The sequence below is a fragment of the Pygocentrus nattereri genome, chromosome 26, assembly GCF_015220715.1.
Source record: "Pygocentrus nattereri isolate fPygNat1 chromosome 26, fPygNat1.pri, whole genome shotgun sequence".
Classification (NCBI taxonomy): Eukaryota; Metazoa; Chordata; class Actinopteri; order Characiformes; family Serrasalmidae; genus Pygocentrus; species Pygocentrus nattereri.
The window spans coordinates 3901240-3925000 of record NC_051236.1 but is presented as its reverse complement, the minus strand read 5'-3'; the positions used below and the strand labels follow the sequence as shown (position 1 = coordinate 3925000).

Below are 23761 nucleotides of genomic sequence, written 5' to 3'. Positions count from 1 at the left end.
AGGAAAGAATGTCACCTTCCTGTAATGATGAGGGACCATAAATATGATGATGACATTAAAATAACACAACACAAACATGTGCAAACACAAGTTCTTTGCTCCCACCTGGCACAAATTGAATTACACACAAGCACTATCTTCAACATCCAAAGCAATATTCTACTCCGTGATGTATAATATACCTGTCTAGCAGGCGTCTTTTACACCGTGTGACCATTTAATCATGAAAAGCCGTGTAGACGATTATGAAGACAAACATTTCAGGGTGTTTTTAATGGTTTAAAGTTACAGTTAGCTTTTTATGTTTTTCGTTAACAGTAATTCTAATTTAAGAGGGTTTTCTCTGTGAAATACACTGTAAAAATGGCATCTTGTCAAGGGAAATTGTCTTAAATCTAAACGAAATATCTAATATTTCCTAATTTGAGGTGGCTGTGCACATTTTGTAAGATTATCTAGCTTATTTCTAGGCATGTTTCTGTCTTTCTGTCTGTCTGTCTGTCTATTTATCTATCACTGCTGTCGGAACAAAACCTTGTATCTCCAAAATAGTAACTTTACAGGAGAAGGAAAACACATTCTTTACTTTTAATGTAAGTCAATGGAACCAGACGTTTTATCCAAGTCATTTTGGGACAGTTGTTTTGGCTCATGCATCATGAAATTTACACACAATGTAAAGAACAACAGGTATTGTCAAATTTTGTCAAAACCTGAAAAAAGGACAAAAATGCTGAGAAACGAGATACGAGATTTTCTAAAAACAACAATATATATATGTGTGTGTGTATGTGTGTGTGTGTGTGTGTGTGTGTGTGTGTATGTGTGTGTATGTGTGTGTGTAGTCTGTTAGGTGGAGTGTGGCAGTCCCAAAAGTAAATAAGAACACTTTATAGGCTCTGCTACTGTGCAAAAGTTGTGATTCTAGATTTAAAACGGTGAGTAAATGGTGAGTAAATGGTACCAAATGGTATTATTTAATAAAATAATAATAATAATAAGATTATAATAAAGAACAATGTCAAGCCAACTTCATTCACAAGCTTTTGCTCCGACACCGATGAGACATTTCTTCATATTTAGGCTGGAAAGCCCAAATAATGTAGAACTATGTAAAATTATTCGTTCTTGTATCACTTTATCAGACTTTTTATCACTGTTAGAAATTCCTGGACTAGTAAAGTGAGCTTACCGATCACTCTGAGCTCCGCGTTGGAGTACACCTCCCCGTATTTGTTCCCGGCCACACATTGGTATATTCCAGCATCGGCCAGCGCCAAGTGGCTGATGGACAGGGCTCCATTAACCACCTGCACCCTCTCCTGCGGAGTACAAAGACAAATATCTCCGTTAAGGGTCTTTTACCGAGATTGCTAATCTGCATAAAAGCCTTCGCCGTCCGGGAGCGTGAATTATGTCTGCAGGCTGATGGACGCAGCCGTCCATAAATCTGGGCATTCGTTGTTAATGGGGGGGTGGGAGTAGAGGAGGGGTGGGAGGTGGGAAGGTGGAGGGCAGGCCGGTGGAAAAACGACAGTAATAAATCTGTATGTTTATGATGTGGAAATACAGCCGTTCGCTGTTTGTTTCCCGAGCAGAGCTGGAGCTTTGACTCTGTTTCAGTACGAGAGAGAGTGAGAGAGAAAGAGAGAGAGAGGGAAAGGGAGGAGGAGAGTAGAAGGTAAGCCTGGCTTAAATCTTTAAGCTGACAGTTTTATGACACCTCTAATATGCTCTGAACTGTTGGGCTATCTCAAGGATGTGTCCCCCATATCAGTCCTGCCCACACGTGTCTGACGAGCGTCTGTCTCAGGAATAATTAGAGATGAATAAATCAAATTTTGGAGCCCAAAATGCGCCAGGAAAGCACAAAATTCATGGAACAGATTTGGTAATCCATGCATGTGTTTAGCTCTCAGCAGGGATTGCTTGGAACAGGCCTGAGAAACACAGTAGCGTACTAGAAACGTTCCCTTTCTGTCTCCCAGCTACAATCCTTTTTAGCCTATAACATCTGTTTAATACCTCAGGTTCTACAGACATCATTCTTCCAAACGGATAAAACAGGCAAAACAGTCGCTTTACACAATAAATATCATTTGTAACAGAGCACGATACATTTGTTTACCCTCAGCAGCTGCGTGCAAGAAATGTTCAGCTAGTATTTTGTGTGATGGTGTCAGGAATTGATCGCTTTGGGTGTTTTGAAGCTTTTATTTGGTCTTCTGACTCATTTTCATTTAGTTTATAGCTTTTGTCACTGTAACATACTGTGGCACCGTGCCTTTTGTCTAAAAAACACTAAAAAGGCCATTTTTAAAAAGTCTCAGCAAATCCATGGGCCAGCTGTGTTTTTATGTCATGTTTACTTAGCGTTTTACCATTGTTTATTCAAAACATGCCAAACCTACAATCGCAAAATAGGCACTGAATACTTATTCTAAAATAATTCTTAATCAAACTAAATTGCTTAGGCATTAAAAATGCCTATTTGTTTGAACTAGACACCAGGCATCCTTTCTTTTGGTGGAACCACGGGCCCACAGTTTGTTGTTGGTGGGGGGGTCAGAATGCGGACTTTGTTGCAATGCATGATGGGGACTGTAGTGCATCTCAGGGTGAAACGGGCTACTAAGAATTAGAAATTGAAATGATTGTGGACTGTGTTGTGGGTCTGATGTGGACTGTGTCGCGGGCCTGATGCAAACTGTGTCGTGGACCTGACGCGGACTGCGTCGTGGACCTGACGCGGACTGCGTCGTGGACCTGATGTGGACTGCGTCGTGGACCTGATGTGGACTGCGTCGTGGACCTGACGTGGACTGTGTCGTGGACCTGACGTGGACTGTGTCGTGGGTCTGACACGGACTGTGTCATGGACCTGACGTGGACTGTGTCGTGGACCTGACGCGGACTGCGTCGTGGACCTGACGTGGACTGTGTCGTGGACCTGACGTGGACTGTGTCGTGGGTCTGACACGGACTGTGTCATGGACCTGACGTGGACTGTGTCGTGGACCTGACGCGGACTGTGTCATGGGTCTGACGCGGACTGTGTCATGGGTCTGACGTGGACTGTGTCGTGGACCTGGCATGGACTGTGGGCCTTGTGTTTGACACATGAGGTCTAAAGGCTGTGCTGCGTCAGTAGTCGTGGACTGGGGGTTAGGGAACCAGCCCTGTGACAGGAAGGTTGTTGGTTCGATCCCCTGAGACAACAGGACACAACTGAGGAGCCCTTGAGCAAGACACCTAATCCAACTGCTCCTCAGGTGCTATGGATATTGCCACCCATGGCTCTGGGCACTGCCCCTATAGTGTGTTTCACTAGTGTGTATGTGGTGTTGCACTGCAGAGATGGGTTTAATGCGAAGGCAAGATTTTCCCTTTGTTGAACTAATAAGGGCCACTTAACTAACTTAATAAAACAATGTAAACATACATGGCACAGGTCACTCTGGCACAGGAACAGCCTGCTTAATTGAAGAGGAGATGAAGAGAAGATGGGAAATAGTCACGTAAAGCTGAACTATGAACCTCAAAAGCGGATCTCAGGGGGAACATAAAGTAAGAAATGTGAAGTATGGGAGATATTCTGAAAATAAAATGTGGGTACTGCTAAACTGAATCAACAAACTAAAAAGTCCTGAAGTTATTTTTATTAATTATATTACTGAACTACACTGTATGATATTTTTAATAAATGAAAAGATTATTTAAAAAGTTATGAGAAATAAAACTTCAATGTGTATCCTGAAGTCCAAGTTGCACATATTTTTTGTTCTGCTTGTGAACAAATCAAAAACAGCAGGTGATTCTTCTCCACTCCTGTTCTAGACAAGCAACATCTCCAGTTCTGTTGTTTTTCAGTTTTTGATATAATTCAAAATTGCCTGTTGTCTTTTACATGGTGTGTAAATTTCATGATGAATGGACCAAAATAAACAGCCCAAAATTACTTGGAAAAAAGTCTACTTACCTACCTCTCTATCTGTCTGTATCTCTGTCTCTCTGCCTGTCTATCTGTCTCTGTCTGTGTATCTCTCTGTCTGTCTATCTGTCTGTCTATATATCTGTATATACATATATCTATATGTGTTTCTCTCTATTTGTCTGTCTGTCTGTCTATCTGTCTTTGTCTGTGTATCTCTCTGTCTGTCTATATATCTGTCCCTGTCTATCTGTCTGTCTGTCTCTCTGTCTGTCTGTCTGTCTCTGTCTATCTATCTCTGTTTCAATCTGTCTATGTATATGGGTTTCTGTCTATGTATCTGTCTGTCTATCTATCTGTCTCTGCCTGTGTATCTATCTGTCTATCTGTCTATCTATCTGTCCCTGTCTTTCTGTCTATCTGTCTCTGTCTGTGTATCTATCTGTCTGTCTCTATCTATCTGTCCCTATCTGTCTATCTATCTGTCTGTCTGTCTATCTGTTTGTCTTTCTATCTGTCTATCCGTCTGTCTGTCTGTCTGTCTGTCTGTCCGTCTGTCTGTCTATCTATCCATCTCCTACAGACTTAATAAGCTAATGATTTTGTTATAATCAACAATTATAAAAACAAACCACAGAAAAAGACTCACCTGTTATTTTTAGCCAAAATTAATAACTTTTACACCTGGTCTCCAACGGGTGAGGTGGCAAAGCCACCCCTGCTGGTCAAAGCTAGTGTAACATGCCAAGTGTTAGTGAATGTATTTAATTTTTCATAAGTTACCATCTGATGCACTTTAACAGTAGGAAAATATTGTGAATGAGAAAATGACATATAAGGGTCTTTGCTGTATTTCAGAGCTTCGGTAAATAAACAATAGTGCAAACTGGTTTCATAAACATTAGTGAATGACTGCAGCTACTTATTAATAATAATTTTAAATATTAATAACTAAGTAATGAGCCTGGATGAAGGGGTAAACTCTCTCTCACTCTCTGCCCTTGGTCTCCCTCTGTTCTGTGCAGTCTTGATCCCTTGCTTTATTAGCGCATGTTTCAGCTAATGCACTGCCCGGCCTGTGGTTGGAGAGAACCAGGGGGAGGTGGGAGGAGTGGCACTCGAAAGGCTGCCCTCGCCAAGACCTCTGCGGCTAATCCGGTGGGTTTGAGTGGTGTTCTCTTTGGCTGTGCTCGGGTGGGTCGGGGTAACGTCAGTGAGGGGAGAGCGAGGGAGGACGAGGCCGCTGGCGTGGAAAAGCACACAGCGGCGTATATCAGTCTAGTGCGGCTAGCGCTATTAATTAAGCGTGACGGTCCACTTAAATCAGCAGTTTTGCAAGGAGGAGGACCTGAGGGGGGACCATCTGCACGCCTTATGCTGAATTAAAGTGATCAGCAATGTTGGCACTCGCAGCGTTGGGTCACTTCGGCGTACGCTCAGGACAATGCGGCTGCTTTTTATGGTGCCTGTCCCCTGGCAGCGCGGACAGGTTGGAGCTTTATGGAGCTCTCATGGGCAATTTTCACTGGTAACTCTTAGAAGTCACAACTATGAGGCCATAACAAAAGAACAGTATAATTCGATATGAGCTGTTTCTCGCTTGTAGCTCATTAAAGGAATGGAGAAAACGTGTGGAAAGTGCAGTTTCGTAGCTTTCCATCCACCCCACATCTGTGTTTGTGAGAAATAGAGATGTTTATTCATGATTTGCATCTGAGAAGTTATCGTAGAAAAAACGAAAAAACCATCCTTCATATTTTTGCAACGTTTTGCCGCTTCTCGACGGTAGCTACAGAGTCCAAAAGTCTGAGACCACAGTGAAAATCTGGGGTTTTTTCATTAAACCTGGAAATCAACTAAAAAATGACCATTGAAGTGAAGAACGAAGAAGAAATGTTAAAGGTTCTGCACGGTTTCTAGGTCAATATTCAAACTGAAGCAAAGTTGTACGAAAAGGTGAGATTTTTTCCGTCTTATTCCTTCCCCCGTTCAGATCGACTCATCAGTACATTTCATTTAGTGAACAGAGGCTTTTGCATGAACTCAGGGAGTCCATGTAGCTCGAGTGGACAGGCGCCACCAAATGCCCAACAACCGTTTTACACAATTACATTACATTACATTGCATTTAGCAGACGCTTTTATCCAAAGCGACTTACAAATAATGTGGTACATAGAACAAACATAGTCAGGCCTTAAAGGAGGCCAAGGGGTAAAAGCAGGGTAGAGAAGGGAAGGAGGGCAAGAAGGAGATGAGGTTGGTAGTGGCTAGATTTGCAAGAGGCGATTAGAGCAAGTGCTCCCTGAAGAGCTCCGTCTTCAGGAGTTTCTTAAACATAGCGAGGGACGCCCCAGCTCTGACAGCGGAAGGTAGCTTGTTCCACCACTGGGGAATCAAGTATGAGAACAGTCTCGATTGCTTTGTGTGAATGTTTGGCAAAGCTAAGCGACATTCATTGGAGGATCGCAGCGGCCGGGCGGTGCTGTAAGCCTTTAGGAGCGAGTGCAGGTAGGAAGGAGCCTGCTCTGTTAACACCTTGTAGGCAATCGTAAGAGTTTTAAATTTGATACGAGCAGCAACCGGTAACCAGTGGAGCTCAATGAGCAGTGGGGTGACATGCGCCCGTTTTGGTTGGTTAAAGACCAGACGCGCTGCAGCGTTCTGAACCATCTTCAGTGGTTTTACAACACAGGCCGGGAGGCCCGTCAGTATGGCATTGCAGTAGTCGAGGCGTGAGATGACCACTGCTTGTACCAAGAGTTGGGTAGCGTGTTAGAAACGGCCGTATCTGTCTGATGTTGTACAGCGCAAAGCGGCAGGACCGAGCCACCGAGGCAACATGGTGCATGAAAACATTTTTCGTAAAAAGTCTTTGGGACAGAAACGTAACTAATGAAACAATGGAAAAAGCAAACCTTGAAGTCAGAGACCACCCTTCATTTATTTAAATTCCAGTCAAAACCAATCATTAAGTTATTCATTTCTCAGCATCAGAAAAAGGGGAGGTCACAGGGGAGGTCACTGCTAGCCACAGGCTTCACCCTCACAGTGACCCCCGTCCACACAAAGCCCACAACAACCCACAGCCCAGACACAAAACAATGAAACGCATCCACCCGCTTTACTTACGGACAATAAAGTAAACAAAATTAAACAGCATATTTACAGTCAGTTTTAGGAGGGCGTGCGCCTGTCATGAGCCTCCGTGCATGGCCACCCAATGGCCTCCCGAGCCTCTCTCAGCACCAGCCAATAGCAGGTCACCAGATGATTACAGCAACTAAATATAACATCTGTTTTGTTCAGTGTTTGATGTGTCCACTCTTTGCCTTCATTACTTTTTGCCGTCTCTACTTTCCCTCATTCTTGCTTTCTTTCAATTTTTCAAAGAAATCTGATGTTTTTCCTCCAAAGTTCAGTCTTAGCAGCTGGTTGATGCCGTTGATGCTGATTTCTGCAGTAATCAAACCCATTCAGTGGTGCTGAGGTCTGGACTCTGGGGTGGTCAGTCCATCGTTCAGCTTCTTTGTTTGATGTGTCCGTCTCCTTTTCTCAGCGAGGTTCTTCTTGATCAGCTACACGTCCTTTCAGACCCACAGCGCTGAGTGGTCTTCTCACAGTGGAAGGATGGACAGAAACACCTGTGGATGTTTTCAGATCTGAAGCAGCTTGATCTTCTCCTCTCTCTCAGAGATCAAAGCTTTAAGTGCTGTTTATCTGATGGGGGCAGTTTTGGGGTCTACCAGGTCTTCCAGGTGACTGTTAGGAACCCCGTTTTCTCTGTAGCTCTAACCATTTTCTGAACTCCAGTTTTGGAAACTCCTTTCGTTAAGCTGTTTTGACTGGAAATGAAACGCACTGAATGGTGGTCTCTGACTTTGGCACAGCACTGTATGAGGCAAGCACACTTAATAAGCAGTGTTTAGTGAGAACGTCAGTCAGTCAGTTTGGAGAAGTTTGTACGCAGAAGGAGAAGAACATTTCAGTGTGGAACGCTCTCTTGCTTAACTGCAGTGCAATTCCAGCAACAGGCATTAAGAAGTGACTGCAGGGAACGCAATGACATTGACCAGTGAGTCTGCCCGCTTCTTTATGGCCAGATTAGGTTAGCTGTGAGGCAGCATTTGGTTAATGTCGTTGTCTAATAAACCCGCCTCTACGTGAACAATCGTTCCACGGAAAGCCTCCAAGACGGACGGAGAGCAGGGTCACCTTAGCAATGCTACGTTCCAATACGCAGAGCAGAACGAGGAAAGGTCTTCATTGATTAAGCATAATGAACGAAAGCAAACGGCCTACCTTGGCGCCTCCCACTTCCTGCGCTGCATCGGCGACCTTTACTTATCAGATTGATTAGAGCGCTGATGTTGACAATGACATTTGGAAATTGTAATACTTCTACATTGATTAAGTCATTTATCCCTCTGAAAATCAGCGGCGTGGTATACCTTTCTGACGCAAAGGGTAAGACAAGGACCTTGGCCCAATCAAGGATTTAGCATTTCACCAGCTGCAATATTAGTCGATAGACTACGCAATCGTGTCTTGATCACTCTATGCAATTTGCAGACAGGAGACCTAATTGAAATACGAGCGCATAACTTTTATATGACTATCACTGAATTACAGCCACTGAATTAAGAGTCATAGGTTCAAGAGCCTCGCAAGATCCTCAGCATTGTGATCCTCTTGAGATGATATATGAAGTATCGCTTTGAACTCTGTGTAAAAGAGCCCAGAACTCAGAAAAGGTCTGCATAATGAAATCATTCAGAGTGGTTTGGTGTGAAACGCTCCATTCTAGAGAGTCAGAATGGTCCACAGTGGTGGTGATAGGAACCAGACGTCCACCTCGGAAAGCTCCCTCACAGAAAGTTATTACATGAAATGGTTATGAATACGCTGCCTGAGGTCTGAGAAATTGTTTACAACAGTTTTACGAGGTTTTGGACTACAACCCATCTTTCAATCTCCATTTAATGGTGGAGGGGCACATGCAGGGCTCTGAGAGGCAAAACAGTCTCCAAATAACATTACATATAAAAACTCAGAAGACGTGTGGAGGTCCACTGGTGGTTCTGCGCCCCTGAGCGAGTCCAAAATGAATGGATTGCTATGAAGTAGAGGTCCGCATTCCTGCGGGACCCACCATAATGTTTTGTGGCGCAGAGCTAATTTTCAGCGTCCTGCGCAGGAGTGGGTGGTTACCCGGCCCAAGGCGGGTGGGAGCGGGACAAAATACATGTAGAGAAGTCCCGCAAATGAAAGAAAAGCCTAAATAAAATGATAAACACTTAATATAAAGTGGGAACTCATTTCTATAGAAAAATCATTGTCTTTAACAGCCATAGTTACACATTAACAATACATGTAATTACAATATAACTACTAGTGATGTATTCACTATTACAAATGCACTACAGTAGTACAGTTTACGTAAATACTCATGCGTATCAATTTCAGTTATCACTCGTGTAATTACACAAGTGTATTTGATGGTTGTAATAGCATATTTTCTCTTATGTAGTTACACATTTGTAACAGTCACATTACTGTTCTATTACAGAATAGATGAAAGCCAGAACTTTGGTCAGACACACTGCTACTACTACAGCTAGCTAAGTGTTATGAAAGTTGTGCTACTGTTCCAACATTACAAGCTGTAACCGTAACCTGAAGGAAATAATGAGTTACACTAAAGTACATAAGCTGTTGTACTGTCATCCATCCGTAACAGTGAGAACACCAACAGTAGTAACGTTGTTGTTGCGTGTGTTGTTAACGTAAGACACTTAATATAAAGCTGGACCTCAAATTTCACTCCTTTTCTCAACAATGAACTGCAGGACACACATTTTTGAGCTTTTTACTTTTTACTTCCCAAAATTAAAGGACATCCCTGCATAAACGGACAAAGACATGTTTGACTTTTTGTTTTTAGCCATTTAGCTCCATTCACTCCCATTCACTTGCGTGTGGGCGCCCTCTAGTGGTGTGTTGTCATGTTTTTGACACGGCTGGAGAAAGCCAGTTAAGGGATCTCTCTCCTTAAACCGGCTGCTAAACTGGTGCTGGACTGTAAATGAAGTGACTACGTTTTTGATTTGGCATCATGACCCATCATAAAATCTGAGTCCCAGTAAACCCAGTAAACCCCGCTGCTCACATCCTAAATAAATACAAATAATGCGTGGCCATAACTTAGTAAGGCATGGGAACAAGATAATTAAGTCAGGGCCATAACTTAGTAAGGCATCAGAACAAGATAATTAAGTTGTTGCAACAACTAAGTAAGGTGTGGGAACAAGATAATTAAATTGTGGCCACGACTTAGTAAGGTATGGGAATGAGACCCTTATGCATGGCCATGACTTGGTAAGGCACAGGAAGAAGATAATTAAGTCGTGGCCACAAATTAGTAAGACGTGGAAACAAGATAATTAATTTATGGGTACGACATGGTAAGACATGGTAATAGGATCCTGGGAACAAGATAATTAAGTTGTTGCCACAACTTAGTAAGGCGTGGGAACAAAATAATTAAACTGTGGCCATGACTTAGTAAGGCATGGGAATGAGATCTTTATGCATTGCCATGATGTGGGAAGGTATGGGGATGAGACAGTTAAGTCATGGCCACGACTTATTAAGGCACCGGAACAAGATAATTCATTTGTGGCCCTGACATAATGAGGCATGGGAATGAGATCCTTATGCATGACCATGACTTAGTAAGGCATGGGAATGAGATAATTAAGTCTAACTAATTAGATGCCTTACTAAGTCATGGCCACAAATTATTAAAGCAAGGGAACAAAATAATTAAGTCGTAGCCAAAACTTAGTAAAGCATGATCTCATTCCACTCATTAGGATCTCGTTCATACATGTTAATAAGGTGTGGCCATGCATTATTTGTATTTATTGTTTTTACTTATATGGAATTTCAAACCACTCTGACTTTGCTTTCGTCTCAACAACTGAATTATGCAGAACTTTAGAAAAATCATTCAGAATTCCCCCCAAGTCTGTTACTCTAATCGGAAAAGTTGCTTCTTCTGTGAGCAAAGAACAAAGAAATCGGTGCACAGATTGTTAATTATGCAGTGCTGAGATACGCGGTGATGTGTCGGTGGAGAGACACTGAGCGCGAGTCTGTTGGAGGGAGTGCCTTTAAGCAGAGTATTGCAGTCCCACCTCGTATACAACACTGTGTGAAAGTTTCAGGCGTCTAAGCAGATTTTTAAACAATGTACCTCAACAGTGAGTTTATCACAATATACATTAGAATAAAGTCATATTTATAATTCAAATAAACAGAAAAACAATAAAAAGGAACAAGAATTTCTCGGGTCCATATTTTTCCTTGACACCTTCACAGCCGCCACAGAGACTCGTTAATATCATCAATGACATCATGAGCTCAATTTACTGAGCTCTGATTGGTCAAACCAGGAGCTGCTTTTTAACTACATATAATACTGGACTTCCTCGAGGAGAGGCTTGGAGATGGGTAAACAAACACGCCAACATCCAGAAAATCACTGTTTATTTTATATATATATATAATAAACAGTGATTTTCTGGATGTTGGCGTGTAAAAAAACAAATAATGCGTGTATAAAAAATATAAATATAATATAAATATATATTAATTAATAATTTTATATATATATATATATATATATATATATATATAATTATTAATTAATATTCTATACGTTTTGTTTATTCAAATATTAACCTTTTTCTCAGCAAATAAACACAAACTACACAAATAAACAGATTTTGAAAATGTGTCTTGGGGGCCTAAGACTTTCTCACAGTACTGTATAGCATCTTCAGATGGATCGATTTGCTCTGTTTTGTTTGCCAATGTGTTGCGCAATGAGGCAAATTACCATAAAGTGTATTCATTTGTTTATTTATTGCATCCGAGCTGCACCGAGGCCCCAGCGATCAATCTCTACTGAATTATGCGGCCTCATAATGGGGCAAGGCTCCGTTAGAATTCTGGGAAAAGGAGTCTTTTGTAAATGCATCACTCTAATGGCCAATAATTCATCCAAGGAGTCAACAAACAGAGGCTGAATATTACACAGGGTTGAGTTACATATAAGGAGATAAAAGTGATTCACCATTTATTGTATCCTAGTGAAGCACTATAATGGAGAGGAGAGAAAGCACGGAGAGCATGTTTAGCAGACAGTAAAGGTTTATAAGCCCTCTCCCATTGGCCTGTGGGGAAAAAGGGATTAAATTTGGCTCCCCGAGTTCAGAGATTTAATAGAAGATTACTGTGCCTCTTTCGTCATTGTGTTCCAGAACCGGTGTATCAGCTGTTTGTTTGGGTCCAGCCATGGGTGACCACGTTTATATGCACCTGACCTTTCTTTATGGAAACTGCACAGTGTGAATTGTGTGAATATTCCACATATGATAAGAAAAGGTTTAAAATTGTCCAAGAATTTTGTGGTGGTCCTCACTGTTGTTGCTGCTAAACATCACGTGGGTGTTATTCTATCCAGTTTGGTGAATGTGCTTGAGGCAGTCTGTACGAGATAAAAGCTGCTTCCATCTCTAAAACAGAGGTATCAGCCATACATTGTCTGGGCTGGACCACCCTGATTAAGGATTTCGTCCAGCCTAATGCTGCGTCCATATGTGTGCAGAGGACCAACAACAAACCAGATATTCTGCTCTTTTCAGAAGTGCCAAAACATTCCATCACTGCGGTTGATGGCAAAAGTTGGGCGTCCTGACTGGCCCCTCCCAGTCATCCATGTGCTTGTGTTTACTTTTTGGCCTTGTCCACGTGCTTCCTTGTTTTGTTTCTTCCCTGTTCTGCCCCCTTGTTTCCAGACTCTGCCCTGGAATATTTTCACCTGTGTCTCGTTAACCTGTTCCTGTATTTAAGCCCTGTGTTTTCCCCTGTGAGTTTTGCTGGTCTTTGTATTGTATTGTCTGGTTTGGTGTTTGTTCTGCTGGCCTCCCTTGTTTGTTTAGCCTGTATTCCTTTTTGTTATGTCTGTCCCTCATTCTATCCATGTTGGCTCTCTGAGCCTGGACTGCTTTGACCCTGATTCCGGATTTGCCCCTAATAAATCTAGAAGAATTTTTCTAGAGTTAACAACCATTTGTCACTGTGTTTTGCACGCTGTGAAATTAGACTCCTGCATTTAACCCATCCGTGCAGTGAAACACCCACATACATGCACACTAGGGGGCAGTGAGGACACTTGCCCAGAGAAATGGGCAGCCCTATCAACAGCACCCAGGGAGCAACTGGGGGTTAGATGCCTTGCTCAAGGGCAATTCAGTCATGGACTGTGAGCCAAGGGGATCGAACCGGTGACCTTCCGGTGACAGCGCAGTTTCCTTAACCTCCTGCCCCCATCTCGCTTCTCTTCACATATGCGTCCACCTCAACGTTACATTGTGAAAATTGAACTTGTGGCAGTGCTCCACCAAGAACAACGAGTTGAATTTCCCCATCTTTTGTCATCAACCACATGCTGCGTCCCAATTATGCACTTATGCCCTAACTAGTGTTTGAGTATGTGGTATGTGGTATAATCACAAGTGTCAAAGTTGAGTATACTCAAAAATCCACAATGCTCACTCAGAATCAATACATTTTTGTGTATAGTGATGATGGACACTACTGTCCGACAGTCCAATGGCAAACGGAAAGGGAGGAACTTCTTTCATCTGGAAAATTCTGAAAAAAAGCCGGACGGTGACGTGAGAGCAGGTGCGGTGGTAGCAGGACCAGAAATGGTGTATAAATGTGAGACCGTCCCAAATTTGTAAAACATTCAGTAAACAAACAAATGCGTTATACTGACTAATGTTTTCATTTCTTAGAGTTTCTGTCAGAAATTATTTTGTGAATGCACGTTAATTTGTTAGCTCGTCTTCAGAGTCTAGCTTGCTATGATGCGCGTTGCCACAGCAACGGTTCATCACTTCCTGTCGGTAAGAATGGCGTAGTATGTTAATATTTTGTGTACTAACCTGTCGAGCTCATACTATTAAGATAAGTACGCAGTACATACTGTATAGTATTAGTGTGTAGTACACAATTGGGATGCAGCCACAGTGTTGGACTAAACTGGATGCTGAGGTTTTGGGAGCCATGGATGCCAAATATCTCGCTGTTAAACTCCCAATAAACCCAGTATTACACAACACATAATAAAAGATTGGAGAGGGTCCTCGTGCCGTTCCCCACCTTAAAGAAACATTGCTAAAGCTCTCTTCTGATAATCACAGAGGTCTGATCATTTCCTACCACAGTCCAAAGATAATCATAGATGCTAAATTGCTCCCAGGTGGGAGTTTGTGTGTGATAGTAAAAAGTGACTCATCAGATCTACTTATTCTTATTATAGACTTCATTGAATTACGAGCGCATAACTTTTATATGACTATTACTGAATTACAGCCACTGAATTAAGAGTCATAGGTTCAAGAGCCTCGCAAGATCCTCAGCATTGTGATCCTCTTGAGATGATATATGAAGTATCGCTTTGAACTCTGTGTAAAAGAGCCCAGAACTCAGAAAAGGTCTGCATAATGAAATCATTCAGAGTGGTTTGGTGTGAAACGTTCCAATCTAGAGAGTCAGAATGGTCCACAGTGGTGGAGATGTGAACCAGACGTCCACCTCGGAAAGCTCCCTCACAGAAAGTTATTACATGAAATGGTTATGAATACGCTGCCTGAGGTCTGAGAAATTGTTTACAACAGTTTTACGAGGTTTTGGACTACAACCCATCTTTCAATCTCCATTTAATGGTGGAGGGGCACATGCAGGGCTCTGAGAGGCAAAACAGTCTCCAAATAACATTACATATAAAAACTCAGAAGACGTGTGGAGGTCCACTGGTGGTTCTGCGCCCCTGAGCGAGTCCAAAATGAATGGATTGCTATGAAGTAGAGGTCCGCATTCCTGCGGGACCCACCATAATGTTTTGTGGCGCAGAGCTAATTTTCAGCGTCCTGCGCAGGAGTGGGTGGTTACCCAGCCCAAGGTGGGTGGGAGCGGGACAAAATACGTGTAGAGAAGTCCCGCAAATCAAAAGAAAAGCCTAAATAAAATGATAAACACTTAATATTTAGGATATATAAATAATATCTAATAACAAAATAACAAAAAATAATAAGCTCATTCTACATAGCTGTGAAGCAGCCAATTACATGGACAACACGCAAATTGTACTCTTGAAGGCTACCGAATAAGGCAGAGCCTACAGACTGTATTCGCACTGTAGCAAATGGCATTGATAACAATTAACTAGTCTTATTCAACCTAAATAGATACTTTGAATGAACAATTCTTTCAAATAACGTATTTTTGGAGTTGAATAAAACAAGTTCAGTTGCTTGTTGCTAAATGAAGTGATGATCTTAGGTGGATCTGACGAGCCCTTTTTACAGTGTGCCCTGCGAAGGATGGGCGATCTGTCCAGGGTGTTTCCTGCCTTCTGCCCAGTAAATGCTGGGACAGGCTCCAGCACCCCCTGTGACCCAGAAGGATTAGCAAGTTTTATATATATATATGTGTGTGTGTGTCTGTGCATGTGTTTGTGTTAAATTGAGCAAAAAAAATTGAGCTTGAGCACTAAACCTACCCGAAAAATGTCATATTTAAGCTTGTTTACTGTAAATGTTGTGTTTTTACTTTTGACGTTTTAATCAGAACATCAACAAAAGGTGTAATTTCACATACAACCATATGCCAAATGAATAAATAAACAAACAGATAAATAAAGGAATGAAAACTATGTGACTGTATGGCCCTTTCAGAAGCTGTACTGTGCTGTAACGTGTCAGACAGACTGTACAGAGCTTCATTGTCCTGAGGGATGAAGATACGAGATGACAAACCTCTGTGGGCTCCAGGTTTTCTCCATTTTTCATCCACCTGTAGGAGGGTTTGGGTTTGCCTGTGGCTGTGCACTCCCACACCAGAGCGTCGTCGATGGCCTTCTGCATGTCCTGTGGCTTTTCAATCAGCTGCGGAGGAGCTGCACACCAAAATCAAAACAAAGAGGACGAAAGGCACATTAGTTTCAGGCGTGCCAGTCCGGTCCAGTCAAGCTCATCGGCGTGGTGACTCTTTCAGACTGCAGGGAATGACACATAAAGAAATAATAAACAAAACGGCTGACCGCTGTCCGTTCGAGAAGGTGAATCGGCCGAAGATGCGCTGCTCGTGCGATCTGCTGTGACACGTTTGGTGAGCAACAGTGTGACGCTTTTGTTTTGCAAGAAGTCCTTATTGCGTATGTCAACAACGAAAACAACAACAGCGTCCCTGCGTCCTGCATCGCAGAGTAAGGACAGAGTAAGGACGCTGCCCACTGCAATCGATACCATTAAAACAAACTATGTTTTAATTATATATGAGCTGCATTGATTCCTACCTTTTAAAGCTGTGTAACTCAAACCCGGCTAATATTGAGGAAAAACCTCTGAACACCTTTTATGGACACTAATTCCTAATGGGAAATAAAAACATCCATAAAGTACAGTAATAAATAAATAAGCCGATCAGCTAAACACCAAACACGAAACACCATTCGGAATGTCCAGATTTCACCAAATTCATCACAATCATGCTATATAAAGATAAAAAAGGAAACCAAAAGTGGCCCCGAATGAAAAAAACAGAAAGAAATGAATGCATATATATAAAAATCAAAACATGAAATTTCACACATTGTGTAGATCAGCGGTAAAACGTGACAGAGTCTTCAATTCGGGATATAAACGGCAAAACTGGTCAAGAAACAGGAGAAAAAACAGCTCTGTGATCATGTAATGTTCTGCTAGCACGCCTATGGGACTTTAGTGGTATGTTATTATACTAATGCTATGCTAACAATCAATCACATTCATTTTTGCTTGCCTGTTATAGATTAAACATAGATATCTAAAGCTTCCTAAATACACTCTATATGTTTAATTTGAAGCTTGTAACAGACAATAAGGTATATTTTGTTGCAACACTGGCTGAAGGGCAGCATTCACAAAGCCACGACACCTTCGAGTCCCAAACCCTAACAGCTAAAATAACACATTCGTTTTGATTTGTTTTAAAGCGAAGTTGAAAGACTTAGACTTATGAGTTTAACTTTAAATTAAAAATGCTCAAAAAATGCTGTTCTGATGTCACTGTGGGCGGAGCCTTATTTAAGCCACACCCCTGTTTTTTAGAGCAAGAAGTGAGGCTGCATCCCTCTCCCTCATGGCCACATGGTGAGCAGTTAGATCCCATTGATTTGATTTTCAGTAAATGTCCCAAAGTCTGAAAATCAGGGTGGAATAATATAATTATTTTTATTGAGTTCAGTACTTTTTTGTGTTTTAATGAAAAATATGATGACTTTATGTGTGAAGAGCTGTGCAAAGCTGTGTTTGCTGGTTATCTACCGGCTGGCATTTCTTGAGTTCTGCTCAAAATGAGCCAAAATGGTCATGAAACAAAAAAAAAACTCACTACTGAACCGTTTGGCAGTGTTATACGTACTTTAGTAGTGACAAAATGGAATGTTCAATCATTTGTTTTAATGAAATAAACATTTAAGGTTTAGAGTCACTCAAAGTAAAAGGATTTCAGTCTAAAATCAAAGTCAGTTGAAAGTCTGAAATATGTTTTCCTCTTTTAACCAGTTTGGTAGAATCATCCATATAGACTTATGCCTGTTGTTATGAAAGGTTTATGTAGGCGTTGTGTATCCTTATCAACGCCGCCCTGCAGTCGTCCAGTAATGAGGTCATAGAGCTGCTGCCGACATTTTCCCTTCCTAACAACTAACCTGAAACTATTTAGACTACGGCTCACAGTACCAGTGAGTGATGTATCTAGAACCTCCAGAAGATCTAGAGATACATATCTTTTCGTTATGCTCTGTAAACAAAAGTGGGATTGGTTGATTCCTCTGTCACTTCGCAATTATTTTGGTAGTTAATTTGATGTGTAAGGCCTTCAGTCAGGCTCCTGAAGCCCTGACCAATGGTAGAGCTCACTTCAGTGCAAATAACAAAAACAATAAAGTGATAACACCTTTAGTCAATATTTCTCATACTGACATTGTTGTAAGCTTATGATAAGATTATTTACTTATTTTTAGACAATATTTATTTGTTTTAAGTGGATTTGTTAAGCAAAAGTCTCATTTTAATGGCAGAAATTTTTGCTTATTAATTTATTAAAAACAATCAACCATATCTGCCAATATAGTGAGATCATTTCACTTATTAAAATGGCTTAAAAGTAAAAAATAATAAAAAAAATAGCTGAATAATCCTAGAAAACACCAACAGCAGTCCAAAAATAATAAATATTAGATAAATTCTATAGGCATAAGATGCCAAAGTACTTTTTTTGCAGCACTGCTTGTATCTACCTAGAAACCTCACAGAAAACGATCCTAAGTGGACATTTTTTCACTGAGAATTTCTGAAATCTAAACCTTTTGTGTCCAAATAAGAGAAATAACAGTTTTATGGCAAAACCTTTACTGCAGAGTTTAAAAACAACAAGCCTGTAAAATCTATTAAATAGAAATGACCTACAAAATACAGCCAAGCATTTTTTATTTATTTCACATAAATCATTAGGCTTCCTCTGAAGGTCTAGAAGGCCCTGAGGGCTCCCCACTGGTGTACATACTAGACTATTAGGCCTTCGTTCGTTGTGGAATCTCACTCACTTTAACATTCACAACTTCTGTGATGCTGCTTCTTTTTCCTCTCCTTATTTCTGTCAGTGCGCTCCAGTCTATTTCTCACCCACCATGACAGTATTGACTTTCAGTCCCCCCTCCCAAATCAAGCCAGGCAGTCGGGCCCTGGCTAAGCCCAACCCACACAGCGCGCAATCACAGCCAGCCTCTTACAGTCAACCAAAGGCACATATCATCACTGTGGGAGCAAAAGCTTGTATCTCCAAAATGGTAACACATGATGAGAATTTAAAGGCTCTGTATCCTACATATCATACATCAGAGTGATGACAGCAACTCAGCCACGAAGTGGTCGGCCACGTAAACTGACAGAGCGGTCAGCGGATGCTGAGGGGCATAGTGCGCAGAGGTCACTGACTTTCTGCAGAGTCAATCACTACAGACCTCCAAACTTCATGTGGCCTTCAGATCAGCTCAAGAACAGCGTAGAGAGCTTCATGGAATGGGTTTCCATGGCCGAGCAGCTGCATCCAAGCCTTACATCACCAAGCGCAATGCAAAGCGTGGAATGCAGTGGTGTAAAGCGCCGCCACTGGACTCTAGAGCAGTGGAGACGTGTTCTCTGGAGTGACCAATCACGCTTCTCCATCTGACAATCTGATGGATGAGTCTGGGTTTGGCAGTTGCCAGGAGACGGTACTTGTCTGACTGCATTGTGCCGAGTGTAAAGTTTGGTGGAGGGGGGATCATGGTGTGGGGTTGTTTTTCAGGAGTTGGGCTCGGCCAATAGTTTTGGGCTTAGTTGGGTTCATAGTTTTATTCATAACTCATTACTGTACAACTGTACATTGGAATAGTGCCATAGTGCCACGAGAATATGTCAAACTCAGTTTTTTTCACGATGTGGTCCCTTTAAGTAATTTTGCAGCATTTTATTGGTCCAATCGTCATGATATATTGACATAATGTGGAGGGCAGCAGTTTTTAAGGTCTGAGGTCTTGATTGAACAGTGATGATGTTCAATAAGCCACACGGGTGTAATGAAGCATAAAATTCATAAATGCATTCAATATGTTGCAGCAAAAACACCTAAAAATGTGATTCCACTGAATTTTCAAACCTTTGCAATAATTAAAATGTTTCGTTTTTAACCCTTAGATGCATAAGTGGGGTCAAAAATGACCCCGAGGGTTGTTATTTTTCAAAATCTCTGAAATTAAAAGTTTTTACACTTCCATATTCCAGGTATTCCTCATAAAACATGTTTGTGACTTGAGGCCATTTGAATTTTTTTAAAATATTTTTATACATTTTAAGAAATTGCAGTTTTTGTGTCACTACCCCAGTTTTTCATAAGCGGGGTCAAAAATGACCCCAAGCATTTCCTACAGAATCTCAAGGGTTTGCTTTGGGAACCTTTTGATTCTTACCAACTGTGACTGTCAGGATATATTTTCTGTCCCATTTACACATCTGATGCCTGCATTCTCACCACCAGGAGGTCACAGCAGCATACATGTAAGTATCTTCATTTATCAACTCCATGCCTTTTCTGTCTTAGAGTATCATGTTGGTTAACAATGTAGACACTAGTTAGCTAACTACAAAATAATGTTAGTAGTAATGTTAGTATTGTGTCAGCTGGCTTACATTACACTAGCTTAGTAAGTTAGCTGATATTACTGCATTTGTTTTGTAGAGACTCGCTGTATTCATGAGTCCTTGTAATAAAAGCTAACCTGTTAGGTAACCTATTACATCATTGATATATTGTCCGTCAGCTGTGCAGTGGATTCAGACACACAAGTCACAACATCACCACAGACAACTTCTTCACCAGTGTGCCTCTTGCAGAGCATCTCCTGGAGAAGGGTCTGACTATCGTGGGAACATTGTGACAGAACAAGCCAAACATCCCTCCAGTGATGAAGGCTTCCAAGTCGAGGGAGGTTAACAGCACTGAATTTGGGCTCAATGGCAGCATGACCATGATCAGCTATATCAGAAAAAAGGGAAAGGCTGTTCTGCTTCTCAGCACAATGCACCACAGCAAGATGGTGGATGAAAACAGCCAAAAGAAAAAACCAGAAGCAATCCTCTCCTACAACCAGACCAAAGGAGGTGTAGATACCATTGACCAGATGGTTGGCAACTACACCTGCAAGCGCCAGACACAGAGGTGGCCCATGGTGCTGTGGTACAACATGATCGATATAGCCACTCTAAACGTCTAGTCATTTTTTAGGGCTCAGCACCCTGAATTTTCCACAGGAATCACCAACGCACGACGACATTTCCTCACAGAGCTCTCAAAGGACCTTGTAACTCTTCACATGAAAAGTCGACTGGAAGGTACCCCGAACCTACCAACCTACATCACTGAAGCAATGGGAAGGTGTGGAGTGACAAAAACTGCAAACCAGCAACAGGAGAGAGGCACAGAGGGCAGACAGAAGAGAAAGAGGTGCCAGATGTGTCAAAGAAACAAAGACCGCAAAGCCACCAATTGCTGTTGGAAATGTACCCCAGTACCCCAAAATAATTTTGTGTGGGCAAATGTGAGTGGACAGTGTTCTGGTATTATATATGTTCATTTCCTTTTTTGTCCTGCAGACACATGGACATACTTTTTGAAGATTTTTTAGTTATTATGTGAAAAAGTTATTATGTGAAAAAATGTTATAAAAGTTATAAATATGCATGCTAAATGTAAAATCAGTCTTTTGTTGACCCAAATATAATAAATATAATCACCTTTAACCAAAATTAAAGGCATTTTTTAAAATTCATTGCAAAAACACATTGATTCTAATTGGGGTCATTTTTGACCCCACTCATGGAAGAGTGTAGGTATTGGTCGCTCATGCATCCAAGGGTTAAACAAAGAGTGAGAGTTTTTGACCACTCTATTTATTGGGTTAGCAAGGATACAGAGCAGAGATTGATCACATTAATTTTGTACAACTGTTCCCATTAATTACCAAACCCTCCTACCCTCACCCACCCACCCTGTCACTAGCTGCCCACACTCAGGACAAAACATTACCATGGAAAAAGTATAATAATAGTAATAATAGTAAATCAAGATATCAGATTTCCTAAACTCTGAGAAAAAAGAGGGCCCAAATGTAACAGTATTTATCAAATCAAATCAAATCAAATTTATTTATATAGCGCTTTTTACAACTGTTGTTGTCACAAAGCAGCTTTACAAAAATGGGAATCACAGCACAGAGAATCAGACAAAACACTGAACATAATATACAGAATATACAGAATATACAGAACCCCCGTGAGCGCTGAGGCAAGGAAAAACTCCCTCAGAGCTGGAGGAGGAAGAAACCTCGGGAGGACCAAGACTCACATCTAAAGGGGGGACCATCCTACCACTGGTCAGACAACTTATAAGTTAAACATTGAAAAGTCAATTTTACATCCACGCAGTTCTAATATATTCAGGTGTGTATAATCAACAGTGGAAACAATTAGAGTTCATATGGATTTGGATGTGATCTGTAGTGGAGAAGCTGTGTTCCAGAAACTTCCATCAGTCCATCAGTCCATCAGTATTTACATGTATTACCTTTACGTGTGTGTCTAATTTTGTTTTTAATTACTCTTTTTACATTAGTCTGTATTTATTGCATGATTTTATTGTTTTATACTTTATTTCTATTATTCAAGATTATCATTGCACTTTGTACAGCACTTTGGCCAACTGACATTGTTTTTAAATGTGCTTTTTAAATAAATTTGACATTGACAATGACAATATCATTAAGCCAGTGCTCAAATGAAAGTGGAGTGGAGCTTTTACACGCTCTTTTCTAGAGAAACTTAGAGTCAGGACTGTTCACAGTGGTAGTGGTAGGAACCAGACGTCCCCCTCTAAAAGCGCCCTCACAGAAAGTCCCTACAAGAAATGGTAATGAATTCACTGCCTGATGTGTGAGACCGTTTTTAATGGGTTTGAGAAGGTTTTGGCCGAGAGCCCATTCACGGTGGAGGGAAACAAGCAGGCAAAATAATTCCCAAACCATCATCATTCCATATAAACTCAGGAGACTCGCGCAGGTTCTCTGGTGGGTTTGGACGGTAAATAAAATGTCTGTATTTGTGTTGTAGTCACGGCGACCCCTGGTTCCCATCACCACCACTGTACAGACATCTCAGTCCCACTTTATAGTAAGTGTCTCTAATAACTGTGTAGTTACATGTGAACAACATATGCAACAACAAGGAAACTACTAATGATTTAGTCACTATTACAGATGGATTACAGCAGTACAGCTTATTAAGATTAAGATTAAGTTTAAGTGACCCTTATTAGTCCCACAACGGGGAAATTCCACCTCCGCATTTAACACCACATACACACTAGGGGGCAGTGAGCACACTTGCCTGGAGCGGTGGGCAGCCCAATCCGCAGCGCCCGGGGAGCAGTTGGGGGTTAGGTGTCTTGCTCAAGGGCACCTCAGTCATGTGCTGTCGGCTCTGGGGATCGAACCGGCGACCTTCCGGTCACGAGGCTGGATCCCTAACCTCCAACCCATGACTGCCCCCTATGTAACTACACGTGCTTTAACATCAGTTTTGCCTCATGTAATTACACAAGTGTAATAACAAATGTAATTACATCCGTAACCAGACTTCATTTTTTTTCAGCTTTCAATGTAATCTAATGAGACAGCACAGCAGATGTCTTCTTATCTTAACTTAATCACATTAATTAAATGTGTTGCATTAAACCCAAAGCAGTGTCTATATTACCACTCCTTTATTACACAGTACCTACATAACAACTACACAGGAACTGCCCACCTAATTTAACACTACAGGAACGTTCCTGTGTAGTTGTTACAGTGTAATTACAGAATGGTATTAATCAAGGTCACCTTGTTACCACATGTACACGTGTTATTCTGCACTAATTATGTAAAACATCCTTTAACTGCTGGAAAAGACTTTTAATCTGTAGTGTATCAGAAACATACATGTGTGTAATTACATAAGCTGTACTGCTCCAACCCCTCTGTAACAGTGACCACGTATTCAGTAGTTACAGTGTTGTAGCATATGTTATTCATGTGTAACTACACAGTTATAAGAGACAGTTGATATAAAGTAGGACCG

At 41.4% G+C, this 23761-nt stretch overlaps 1 protein-coding gene across 3 annotated transcripts in view; it reads right to left on the bottom strand.

The window, feature by feature from the left end:
- The window catches only part of cntn4 (contactin 4), a 344140-nt gene that overhangs the window by 87559 nt on the left and 232820 nt on the right, over window positions 1-23761 (bottom strand). For all 3 annotated transcript variants that reach the window (XM_037535160.1, XM_017711697.2, XM_017711698.2), the window contains exons 9-10: window positions 15824-15963; window positions 1193-1322 (exon numbers count right to left, since the gene is read on the bottom strand). In XM_037535160.1, coding sequence (XP_037391057.1) covers window positions 1193-1322; window positions 15824-15963 — 270 coding nt within the window. The remainder of the gene's footprint in view (window positions 1-1192; window positions 1323-15823; window positions 15964-23761) is intronic.